Raw genomic sequence first — 12,122 nt, forward strand, 5'->3', positions numbered from 1 at the left:
ATTGTTGTTTGGCGGGTCCGGGCTGGGGATTCGAACCCGCCACCTTAGGTGTACGTGGCTGGCGCCTTAGCCAGTTGAGCTATAGGCGCTGAGCCGATAGGAGTTTTAAACGTGATAGTTTTGAACATTTACCACATGCTGAAAGCATCCATGTACTGCTCTTAGTAACCAGATGAGGCAGGTGCTGTTATCTCCATTTGCTAGTGGGGTCCTGAAGCCCCATAGGGCTTATAGGTATGTATAACATGCCTCTGGCCACCCAGCTAGTAAGAGGCAGCCTGGGATTTGAACCCCAGCAACTGACCACCTCATACTTTCTTAGCCTTGGTGCTAGCTCAGAGGTTACCATCACCCTCTGCTCTCCTGGTCACTGATTCAACCCTGATCCTCCCGTCTTTTCTGTCTTAGAGGAATGAACAATCCAGCCAAAGTAACCGATTTAAAATACCATAGCCGGGTGGCACCTGTGGCTTAGTGAGTAGGGCATCATCCTCATATACCCAGGGTGGTGGTTCGAACCTGGCCTCGGCCAAACTGCAACAAAAAAATAGCCGAGGGTTGTGGTGGGCACCTGTAGTCCCAGCTACTCAGGAGATTGAGGCAAGAGAATTCCCAAGAGCTGGAGGTTGCTGTGAGCAGTGATACCACAGCACTTTACTGAGGGTGGCAAAGTAAGTCTCTGTCTCTGAAAAATAAAGTAAAATAAAAATAGAATATGCGTATTTGGTTCCTTGCCACAGCAGCACTGTCTCTGATAGCAAAGATTGGAAACTACTCTGGTGTCCATCAGCAGGGGGTTGGCTGCAGGTATAGCCTGCAGTTTGTGGTAATTGTACAAACTCTGTATAGCCTGAGTTTGAGTAATTGCCAAGGTAGAGCATTGCATGAGAGAAACTGGCAGTTGTACATACACACTGCCATTGTGGGAGAAAAAAAATCTATGCCATTATTTGCCTGGCGTGTCTAGGAAGGATACACAAATGAGTAGTAATGGTGCTGCCTTCAGAAGGGGCCTCAGGTTGTGGTGAAAAGAGGTGGAAGGCTTACCCTTTACTGCTTTATACTATATATACTGTCACTTATAAAAAAAAATATTTCCGGCTCGGCGCCTATAGCTCAACCGGCTAAGGCGTCAGCCATGTACACCTAAGGTGGCGGGTTCGAATCCCCAGCCCGGACCCGCCAAACAACAATGACGGCTGCAACCAAAAAATAGCCGGGCGTTGTGGCGGGCGCCTGTGGTCCCAGCTACTTGGGAGGTGGAGGCAGGAGACTCGCTTGAGCCCAGGAGTTTGAGGTTGCTGTGAGCTGTAATGCCACAGCACTCTACCCAGGGGGACAGCTTGAGGCTCTGTCTCAAAAAAAAAAAAAAAATATTTCCCTGGCCCTGTGGTTCTCCAGAATTACCTGGAAAGCTGACGAAGACCTCAGAGGCCCAGGGTACTAAAGGTGGATAGAGCATGGGGTTCTATCATTACCAACTTTCTAGGAGACCTTGACCTGCTGGAGTTGGAGAGTTACTGTTGTCACTCTGCATAGCTGCTGCCCTGTAGGACCCAACCTCCTGGGAGCCCAGGTTGGGGGCAAAAATTCATGCGCTTTCAATGGCAAAGGATTTATATGATTTGAAGAGAAACCAGAGTATACTGTGTTTCCCCAAAAATAAGACCTACCCCCAAAATAAGCCCTAGCAGGATTTCTGTGCAGTTGTTATTAAATATAAGCCCTACCCCGATAATAAGACCTAGTGATGGGTGTGGCTATGCAGTATATGTGCATAGCCATGCCATGCGTTTTGGCATGGAGCGATAAGGGAGACTAGAATACCTTTTATCTGCCACAGCTCCTTTCTCTGAGCTGTTTGCACTTGCATGGGTGCACATGTGGTAACTGCAGGCAGGCATCCTATTGCGCATGTGCAAATGGCTAGGGGAAAGGAGTTCAAGCATCACTAGCGCCAGCCCCATCAACAAAGTCAGCTCCCCCGTCAGGTTCCCGAAGAAGATGACTTAACTGTATTTGAATAAATGTAGATTGTTGTATTATACTTAAAAATAAGACATCCCCTGAAAATAAGCCCTAGTGTGTCTTCTTGAGAAAAAATAAATATAAGACAGTGTCTTATTTTTGGGGAAACACGGTAAAAATTCTCACTGTTTAAAAATGAGAAGCCTGGCCATGCGTGGAGGCTCACACCTGTAATCTTAGCACTCTGGGATGTGGAAGCAGCCTAGCCAGGCATTGTGGCTCACACCTGTAATCTTAGCACTCTGGGATGTGGAAGCAGCCTAGCCAGGCATTGTGGCTCACACCTGTAATCTTAGCACTCTGGGATACAGAAGTGAGTGCATCTCCTAAGCTCAGGAGTTTGAGACCAGCCTAAGCAAGAGCAAGACCCCATCTCTACTAAAATTAGAAAAACTAGCCAAGTGTTGGTGCCAGGTGCCTATAGTCCCACCTACTTGGGAGGCTGAGAGAAGAGGATCACTTGAGGCCAAGTGTTTGAGTTTGCTATAAACAGTGACACCAGGGCAACAGAATGGGACTTTGTTTCTAAAAATAAGAATAGAATAAAAAATGAGCAGCCTGGCAAAGGAGAGGAGAGCCCCTGACCAAAGAGGGCACAGAAAGATGGCAGGAGACATGGCATGTGGAGTACAGGAGTCTGGCTCCCGTAGATGCTGCCGGCCTGGGTAAGGGAGGGGCTGGGCTTTGCCCTTTTGTGAGTGGTTGGACCGCCAGGCTCCAGCTAGTCCCTCAAGCTAGTAGACAACTCTTGGGACATTCATTGTTAGCTTGATCTGTTTCCCTGTACAGGTATAAACTTTCAAACTTATGGTTGGCTGCTGGACTAGTTGAGGATAACAGTGGAGTGCTGCGCAATTCCATAATGATCATTTTCTTATTTCTGCAGTTCTTGACCAGGCTGACTGAGAGGTTCGTACTGGGAGTGGACATGTTCATGGAGACATTGTGGAAAGTTTGGACAGAGCTCTTGGATGTTCTTGGACTTGATGGTAGGTATGGGGATGGCTGGCATTCATGTAAGGTACCCTTTTATTCCATTAGCTCTCAAAGTGTGGAACTCACGGTCGGTGGTATATAAGAAGGTGTTGGGGGCAGGGCAGTGAGTTTATATATGCATGAACATTATTTTATTTTAATAGTTGCATATATAAGTGGCCTGTCAAAGTAGGGATTTTTCAGATGCTATCTATCTTGTCTTTATTTATTCATTTATTTTAAATCCCCTTATCTTCTAACCAGAGGCTATTTAGGGTATGGAACAAGTGAACAGTGCCAACTTGTCTGTCCCTCGGCAAACCTCATGGGCCAGAGGTTACTGCTCTGGTTTGTGGGAATCTGTGAAACAGGTTACTGTAGTTCTATAGGCAGAAGGGGATTTCACAAAGAACGAAATCACACATCCATCAGAAACACGCTAAAGGAGTGATATGTGGCCCCAGACACTGCCGAAATGGCCTGCCAGGTTTGCTGCTGTTGGAACTGTTGAGTTCAAGGTCACCAAAGCTATAGCAATTAGTTGAGAAGCTACTGCCACTGCCTCAGAGACTAGGTTTTGCATGCTGCTAACTGGGTTAGTCAGTAGCTCCATTTCCCTCACTTTTCAAAGTTCCTGGGTCAGGGGAACAACTACAGGGCAGAGCCTAGTTTCGATCCAGTCTTCAGCTAGAAGGGTGTTGGGGTCATGTAGTCCCAGAAGCCGGGCTAGAAGGGGTGGCAGTGGGTACTGCGTGAGCTGCTGGCCTGCCCTGCCCACTGCAGTGGTGAGAATTGCCAGGCCCCTAGGTTTTGTTGGCTGGGGGGAGAAATGTAGTGCAAGTTGACGGTGCAGTCCAGGTTACACATTTCTAGCAAGGAAGAGAGTACTGGTGGGGCACAATCCTGCCCTTTCACACCTCTGAGAAGAGCGTCATATTGGTTTCTGCAGATGTCGAGGCAAAGGCAGTGAGACTGAGCCTTGAGGGAGCAGTGGCCCTGGGAACTGAGTGGAGCGCCCTGGTCCAGGCCTACAGCCTGCGGCACCGCCCCCACCCTCACCCCCGCCCCCAGTACTCTCCTCCCAGGGTGGCTCTGCCCTTCTCCTATCTGTCTGCAGTGATGCAGGCGTCATTGTCCTATCTGGGTGTGATGGGATCTAAGCTGGGCAGAGTGCCTACATTGTGCCACCTTTTATGTCTGGAGATGATTTTGTCCCTTATAGCTTTCAATTCTTTAGTGGTTTCTCTCGTTGCCAGAATGAAACCATGCCCTGAGGTGTACCAGGTAAGCAGGAGTCTCCCAGAAGCCCCTGGCCTGCTGCTCTCCTTCCATCCTCAGGGTCTAGGGCACTGTCTCCACCTGGGGCCTGTCCAGAGTAGGTCCCAAGCTGGGCAGTCTCTTAGGCCAGGCTGCAGCCTTCTTAACCAGGAAGTCTTCAGTACCCTCTGGTGTCGCAGTCCCCAAGACCACCTCCGTGTTCGCTGATTTACTAGGAAGATTTGCAGGACTCAGCATGGGGCCCTGCTGACAGCTGAGATTTATGACAGTGAAAGAACACAGAGCAGCATCAGCAAAGGGAAATGCTCATGGGGCAAAGTCCAGGGGAGACCAGACTTAAGCTTCTGGAGTCCTCTTTCCGGGGAGTTGCTCAAGATGCTCTTTGTTCTTCCAGCAATGAGTTGGGTGATAACCCACGTGAAACGTGTATACCAGGGAAGGCTTTAGAGATTCAGGGCACAGGGTTGTTATGTGGGGGGAGGGGGCTGGCCACATACACACCCTTCCCCGATAACGTGTCACAGTTCTAGATGCCCAGCAGAAGAGCAGGTGTTCGTCATGAACCATTTTGTGTAAACAGCCTCGGCTGGTCTCTACTCCTGGCACAAAGAGAGGCCCTTTGTTACTGAAAGTGGGGGCTATGGGTTTTACTGCTTAGTCTTTCATCATGGGGGTTGAATTGGGCCCCCCAAAAAGATGAATTCAAATCCTGACCCCAGGACCTGCATATAAGCCCTGATTTGGGAATAAGGTCTGTGTAGGTGTGGGGAAGTTAAATGACACCATCTTGCGTCAGGTGCACTGTAAATCTAGCAACTGATGTCCTTGTAAAAGTGGGAAATTTGGACAGAGAAACATGAAGGGAGAACATGGCTGCATTAAGACAGAGACCGAGGTTTGGCGCCTGTAACTTAAGCGGCTAAGGCACCGGCACATACACCAGAGTTGGCAGGTTTGAATCCAGCCTGGGCCTGCCAAACAACAATGACAACTGTAACCAGGCCGGGCCTTGTGGCAGACGCCTGTAGTCCCAGCTACTTGGGAGGCTGAGGCAAGAGAATTGCTTAAGCCCAGGAGTTGGAGGTTGCTGTAAGCTGTGATGCCACAGCACTCTACCCAGGGTGACAGCTTGAGGCTCTGTCTCAAAAAAAAGACAGAGACAGAGATTGGAATGACTCAGCCACCAGAAGCTGGAAGAGGCAGGAGGGGTCCTGCCTAGAATCTCAGAGGGAACAAGGCCCTGCTGACACCTTGATTCCAGCTGCTGAGTTTGTGGTGGTTTGTTCTGGCAGCCATGGGACACAGATAATAACGCTGTTACATGAGGAATCTCAGAATCTCCTGCTGGTCCTTGATACCCCAGTTTGCAGATAGGAGATGGGGGCTTGAAGTTGAACTGCTGGCCTTTGTGGGACATGCTGGTTTGTGCCTGTTGTGGTCTCCCCAAGCCCCTTGGAGCCATCTCTAGCCCTGGTTCACTGAGTTCAACCTCTGAGAGGCCTTAGACCCACTCAGGGCTCTGTAGTGTTCAGGCAGAGAATTGAGGCAACAGCACAACCATCTGAGAGGATGTCAGGGAGCCCACAGTCCCCCAGGGCCACTGACAGCCTCTCCTGGGACTGGCTGAGTCAAGCATCACTCAGATAAGGCAATGGTGTGCAATCTTGCAAACATCCACACCTACCCCCTGTGCAGATTGTTAAACTCCGGGCTTTCCCATCCCTGCCAGTGAACCTGGAGAAACAAACCTGATTGCAGGAAATTGCATGTGACTTGGAATGGGTAACTGAGGAGTAGGAACAGCCACCTGATCACGTGGGAGAAGATGGGAAGCGAGGCCTTCTGCTGCCAGCTGGAAATGCTTGCATTTTGATGGGGGTAGCTGACACCTTCTGGAGGTGAAACAGACTCACTTCCATGTTGGGGTTTTATTTGATGCGTGAGCGTCAAAGCATCCGAAGGTCTTTGGAATTTATGTCCTATGCTTAGAAGTTTGAGTGTGCGGCCGGGCACAGTGGCACACACCTGTAATCCTAGCACTCTGGGAGGCTGAGGCAGGTGGATTTGACTCATGAGTTTGAGACCAGCCTAAGCAATAGTGAGACCCCGTCTCTACTAAAAATGAAAAACTGAAGCAAGGGGATCACTTGAGCCTAAGAGTTTGAGGTTGCTGTGAGCTATGACACCATGGCACTCTACCAAGGGTGACAAAGTGAAACTCTGTCTCAAAAAAACAACAAAAAAAAGAAGTTTGAGTGTTTAAAATGCTTTACCAGAAATTGAATACCAGAATATCCTTCTTCAGAAGGATTTCCTTCTTCAGAATTTTTTAGGGTGCTGCTTAAAATGGAGACTTCTTAGCTCAGAGCAATCCAGTAGAAATAGAAATGCGTAGGTAATATTAAATTTTCCAGGAGCCACATTATAAGAGTAAAAAACTGAATTTTTTTGAAATTAAATTTAATAAGATGTTTTGGAGTTAACCTAATGTATTCAAAGTATTATTATCTCAACTTATAGTCGATATAAAAATTATATATTTTTTGAGACAGTTTCACTCTGTTGCCCCAGGCTAGAGTCCAGTGTGTTGGCTTAGCTCACAGGAACCTCACACTTCTGTGCTCAAGTGATCCTGCTGCCTCAGCCTCCCAAGGATCTGTGACTACAGGTGCCCACTACACCAACTGGCTGATTTTTTCTATTTTTAGTAGAGACAGGATCTTACTTTGCTCAGGATGGTCTCAAACTCCTGAGCTCAAGAGATCCTCCCACCTCAGTACAGGTATGAACCACCATGCCTAGCCTATAAAATTATTATTGAAGTGTCTTACATTTTGGGGGGCACTAGGACTTTGACATCCACACTTAGAGCACATTCGATTCAGAATTGTCACATGTCGAGTGCTCAGTACATGATTGGGCAGCACAGCCTTAGTCCCTCTTCTGTTTCTGCTGGCACAAAAGACTCTTCTGGGAAGTAGAGCACTTGTCCAAGAGTTAGGAGGATGGATTTAAGTCTCACATCTTCATCAAGGTGCTCACTTCCTCCGAAGCCACCAAGGCCACTTAGAACAAAATGGGGAAAATAATTTTGCTGCAGTGATGCATCTGTGCAGGGCAGGGATTGTGTGGTTCTGGAAACCAGACCCCCTGGATGCAAACCTCAGCTCTGCCTTGTCCTAGCAGTGGGATCCTGGACAAGGTGTCCTTGTGTGGGAAACAGCGTCTGCCTCATCAGCATGGGGAGTGGGTGATAATGTGTACAGAAGGCTCAGATGGCACCTGCCCCACGGTCAATACTCAATAAATACTTGGTGGCTTATGAAGCGGCCTTGCTCCAAAATGTACATCATCCTGTAATTCTGGGACCTGCCTGATCTCCATCCTCCATTCTGAGGGCCGTGTATCTGTCTGCACCCAGAGCTGGCTTCCCCTACTGCACCTGTGAGGACTTTGTAGGTCTGCAGTGACCTAAATCTGGCCCAAGCTGAGAAATAGGGCTGCTGCCAAAACATAGGAGTTGAACTGTGTCTCTCCAACATTCATGTGGTGAGGTCCCAACCTCAAGTACCTCAGAATGTAACCTTATTTGGAGACAGGGTCATTAGAGATTTGATTCATTATGAGGAGGTCATGCTGGAGTAAAGTGGGTCTCAAACCCAATATGATTGGAGCGCTTACAAAAAGGGGAAATTTGGACACTCACATGCAGAGAAGGCCATGTGAAGACAGGCAGAGTTCAGAGTGATGTCTTTATAAGCCAGGGGACACCAGGGATTGCCAACAGCCACCAAAAGCTAAGGGGAGGCCTGGGACTGAGTCCCCCTTTCCCACCCTCAAAAAGAGCCAACCCCACAGACATGCTGATCTCAGGCTTTCGGCTATGAAGTCTAAGATCAAGGCACCGGCAGATTTGGTGTCTGAGGGTCCTTTCCTTGTAGGTGAAGGACACATGGTGAAAGGGATGAGGCAGCTTTCTGGGGCCTCTTTTATAAGAGTATTAATCCTATTCCTAGGGGGAGGGGTCCCACCCTCATGAACGAATCATCTCCCAAAGGCTCCATCTCCTAAGATCATCATTTTAGGGGTGAGAATTTCAACATATAAGTGAGGTTTGGGGGGACATTCAAACCATAGTACCCATAATGGGTTCACTGTTATTTGAAAATGAATAAAAACAATGTTTAAAAATTATTAACTAATTAAAAATTAGTTTCTACTACAGTAGAATAGGTAGAACTCACATAAACAAAAGCCCTTGGAGGTCTTCAGTACTATTTAAGAATGTAAGCAGGATCCTAAGATCAAAAGGTTTGGGAAACACTGGTTTAGTTTCCTGTTGGCCTGGGTTAGGCATGAACATCAACTCCAAAGTCAAGATCACATGTAGTCAAGATGCTTAGAGGCCAGGCATGGTGGCTCATGCCTGTAATCCTGTATGTAGTACTCTGAGAGGCTGAGGCAGGTGAGTTGCTTAAGTTCATGAATGACTGTGTGACCAGCCTGAGCAAGACTGAGACCCTGTCTCTACTAAAAATGAAAAACTGAGACAAGAGGATCTCTTGAGACCAAGACTTTGAGGTTGCTGTGAGCTATAATATCATGGTACTCTACCCAGGGTGACAGAGTGAAACGCTATCTCAAAAAGAAAAAAAAAAAGATACTTAGGAAGGAAGGCACACACGGCACCCTGGCTGGGGAGTCCTGGTGACCCCGTACCTTCAGTCCTAAAGAAGACCTCCATTTGTGAGGTCAGGCCTCCAACACTGTGGCCAGCTGTCAGGACAATGTGATTACTGTTGGGCTCTGAAATGCTCGTGCTGTGGACATGTCTGGAGTCCCAGGCTTGTGTCTTCCTGTCTCGGGTTTGGTCTGGGTTCAAGTCATTGTATTACATGTGTATCCTTCACCCTACTCTTCTTTATTTCCCCTGAGGCATGGAGTTAGTTGTGTCTAAGCCAGTGGACCTCAGAGCACGACCCTCAAAGCAGCATCACCCACCAGTGTGTAAGAGATGGTCCTGCTGAATCAGATGTCCTAAGGGTGTGGCTTGGTTTTCCAAGTTCTCTAGAAGATTTGAATGCACACTCCAGTCTGAGAACTGCTTGTGTTAAATGCACTTAGTATAGAACTCTCCTTGAATTTATTTGACAGTATCATGAAGGAACAGTTTCAGAAGGTAGGACCTTCTGTAGGAAAACTAGTCTGGGAAAACTAGACTTCAGAATGTCAGTGTCATGATTAAAGGAGACTAGGGCCGTGGCACCTACAGTTCATGAACCTCACTGGATCCTGGTTGAGGTGGGGAGGGAACAGCAGTATTCTTGGATGTCTGGGAGATGAGAATGATATTATGGAATTATTGACATTCCTAGATGTGATGATAGATAGTAACATGATTTTGAGGTGCACTAATGTCCTTATTCTTAAAAGATGTATGATGAAATATGATATATGAGTCTTTCAATGATTTAAACCAAAAAAGGATAAACTATGTAAATAAGAGATAAAGCAAAGTATGGCATATTTAATCATTGTTAAACCTAGGTGGTTTTGATGGGAATATTTACTGTTCTTTCAACTTTTCTATTTGAATTTCTTTTAAGTTGGAAACACAAAAGATGCCACCCTCCATTTCACTCCCTTCTTTAGAGAGAACACCATGTGTGTACTGCTTAGGATTAGGTTTGGCTGTAACAGGGATCCAAAATAACAATGGCTTAAACAAGATGGGTGCTTATTTCCATTTAATGTAAAAATTCACAGGGAAGTTCCTAAGCACGTATGATGGCTCTAAGGCCTGTTGCATTCTGGGCTGAAGCACCTTCTGTTTTGTCCTCATGGCTCATTATGGCTGCTCCAGCTTCAGCCATTGCATCTGCATTCCAGCAGGCTGAAGAAGAGTTAAAGGGCACGTTCCCACTGCTTTTAGGGATAAGTCCCTATGAAGTTAGTGCAGATTATCTCTTCTTAGTCAAAGCTTAGTTTTGTAGCTGCAGGGGAGGCTGAGAAATGCCTTCCCAGGTAGTTGTGTGTGCAGCCTGAAATGGTGCATTTATTACTATGCAAATTGCATTTATTAAACAATATCATGTAGGTTCTGCTCTACTATGTTTTATTTTTAGTTTCTTAATTTTTCTTTCTTTCTTTTTTTTTTTTTTTGTGAGACAGAATCTCACTCTGTTGCCTAGGTAGAGTGCAGTGGCATCAGCCTAGCTCGTAGCAACCTCAAACTCCTGGGTTCATGTGATCCTCCTTCCTTAGCCCCCTGAGTAGCTGAGACTATAGGTGCCTGCCATAACACCTGGCTAATTATTATATTTTTTTAGTAGAGATGGGGTCTTGCTCAGGCTGGTCTCAAACTCCTGAGCTCAAGGGATCCTCCTGACTTGGCCTTGCAGAGTGCTAGGATTATAGGTACAGGATGCTAGGATTATAGGTACAGCCCCTGCACCCAGCTATGAGAGGTGTTTTAAACTCTCCATATGGCAGGTTTCTCAAGGGGTGCCCTGTGTCTTCTCACAGGGCTTGTTGTGCATATAAAGGGAATAACTTACTTCGGTTCCTTGAGTTGTTACAAAGGCCCTGTGAGCCCAGCGGGTGAGCTTAGCTACCCAACTCTGTGTAACCAGCCCTGTTCTTCTTTTCTGTTCTGCAGTCTCCAACCTGTCACAGTATTTCAGCCCAGCCTCAGTAGCCAACAGCCCGGCCCGTGCCCTCCTGTTGGTCGGCGTTGTCCTGCTGGCTTACTGGTTCTTGTCGCTGACTCTAGGCTTCACCTTTAGCATCCTACACTTGGTGTTTGGCCGCTTCTTCTGGATTGTGCGGGTCGTCCTGTTTTCCATGTCCTGCGTGTACATCCTGCACAAGTACGAGGGGGAGCCCGAGAACGCTGTGCTGCCCCTATGCTTCGTGGTGGCCGTCTACTTCATGACCGGGCCCATGGGCTTCTACTGGCGCAGCAACCCCAGCAACCCTAATGTGGAGGAGAAGCTGGAACACCTGGAAAACCAGGTTAGACTGCTCAACATCCGTCTCAACAGGGTGCTAGAGAGCCTGGACCGCTCCAAAGACAAGTGACGGTTAGCCAACCGGCAGGGCCCACCTTTACCAGTGTGCTCTCCCGGAAGACAACAGAAGAAGAGAAAACAAACAAACAAAAAAGCAAAAGCAAAACCACCAAATCCCAAACAATCTTAATAAACATTACTGAGCAAGAAAGTGACTCTTTGTGAGGGTGTTTCCAAAACCGTCCGGCAGCCCTTAGGACCAATGTCCCAAGAAGAATGAAAAAGTCATTGATGTAGAACTATACGCCGAGTGTCATTAGTGGGGAAAAAATATTTTTTAAACAAAGGATATAACCATATTTAGCTGTACAGGAAGAGAAATTTATCTGTGCATAGAGCATAAAGTTAATTTTTTCAAGCATTTAAATACATCTTTTGTAAGGTTTTTTACTAAAGGCAGATCGAGTCAAGTTTATTAAAACTTTAACATTTCGGGGAAGAATATGCTAATTTGACATTTTTGAAAAGTTTAAATGCAAGCATTGGTTTTTGCAGCTTATGAATTGGTGGATGAGGTCTGTGTGCAGTTATTGTCAAGTTCCAAAACTGTGAGCTTTATTATATGTTATTTTTTGGTTGATGTTGACTTAGGGAATGTTATCCCTTCTTAATGTGGACAGTTGGGCTATAGATGAAGTTCAGTCCCTTGTATCTTAGTGACCCCTGCCAGCCCCTCTATCAGCTATATTTCTAAATGAAGAAGTCATTATTTCTAGAATACAGAGGGAGATTTTTTTTCTCCCTCTGTACTTTGATATATTTTGATGTTAA

The 12,122-nt window shown here is 46.8% G+C and overlaps 1 protein-coding gene across 1 annotated transcript in view; it reads left to right on the plus strand.

The window, feature by feature from the left end:
- The window catches only part of BRI3BP (BRI3 binding protein), a 19,462-nt gene extending 7,960 nt beyond the window's left edge, over positions 1–11,502 (plus strand). Inside the window, exons 2-3 of the mRNA XM_003796040.3 lie at positions 2,915–3,017; positions 10,940–11,502. Coding sequence (XP_003796088.1) covers positions 2,915–3,017; positions 10,940–11,361 — 525 coding nt within the window. The 3' untranslated portion in view covers positions 11,362–11,502. The remainder of the gene's footprint in view (positions 1–2,914; positions 3,018–10,939) is intronic.
- Positions 11,503–12,122: the final 620 nt, after the last annotated feature.

Source organism: Otolemur garnettii, unplaced genomic scaffold, assembly GCF_000181295.1.
Source record: "Otolemur garnettii isolate 467f Iridium unplaced genomic scaffold, OtoGar3 scaffold00099, whole genome shotgun sequence".
Lineage (NCBI taxonomy): Eukaryota > Metazoa > Chordata > Mammalia > Primates > Galagidae > Otolemur > Otolemur garnettii.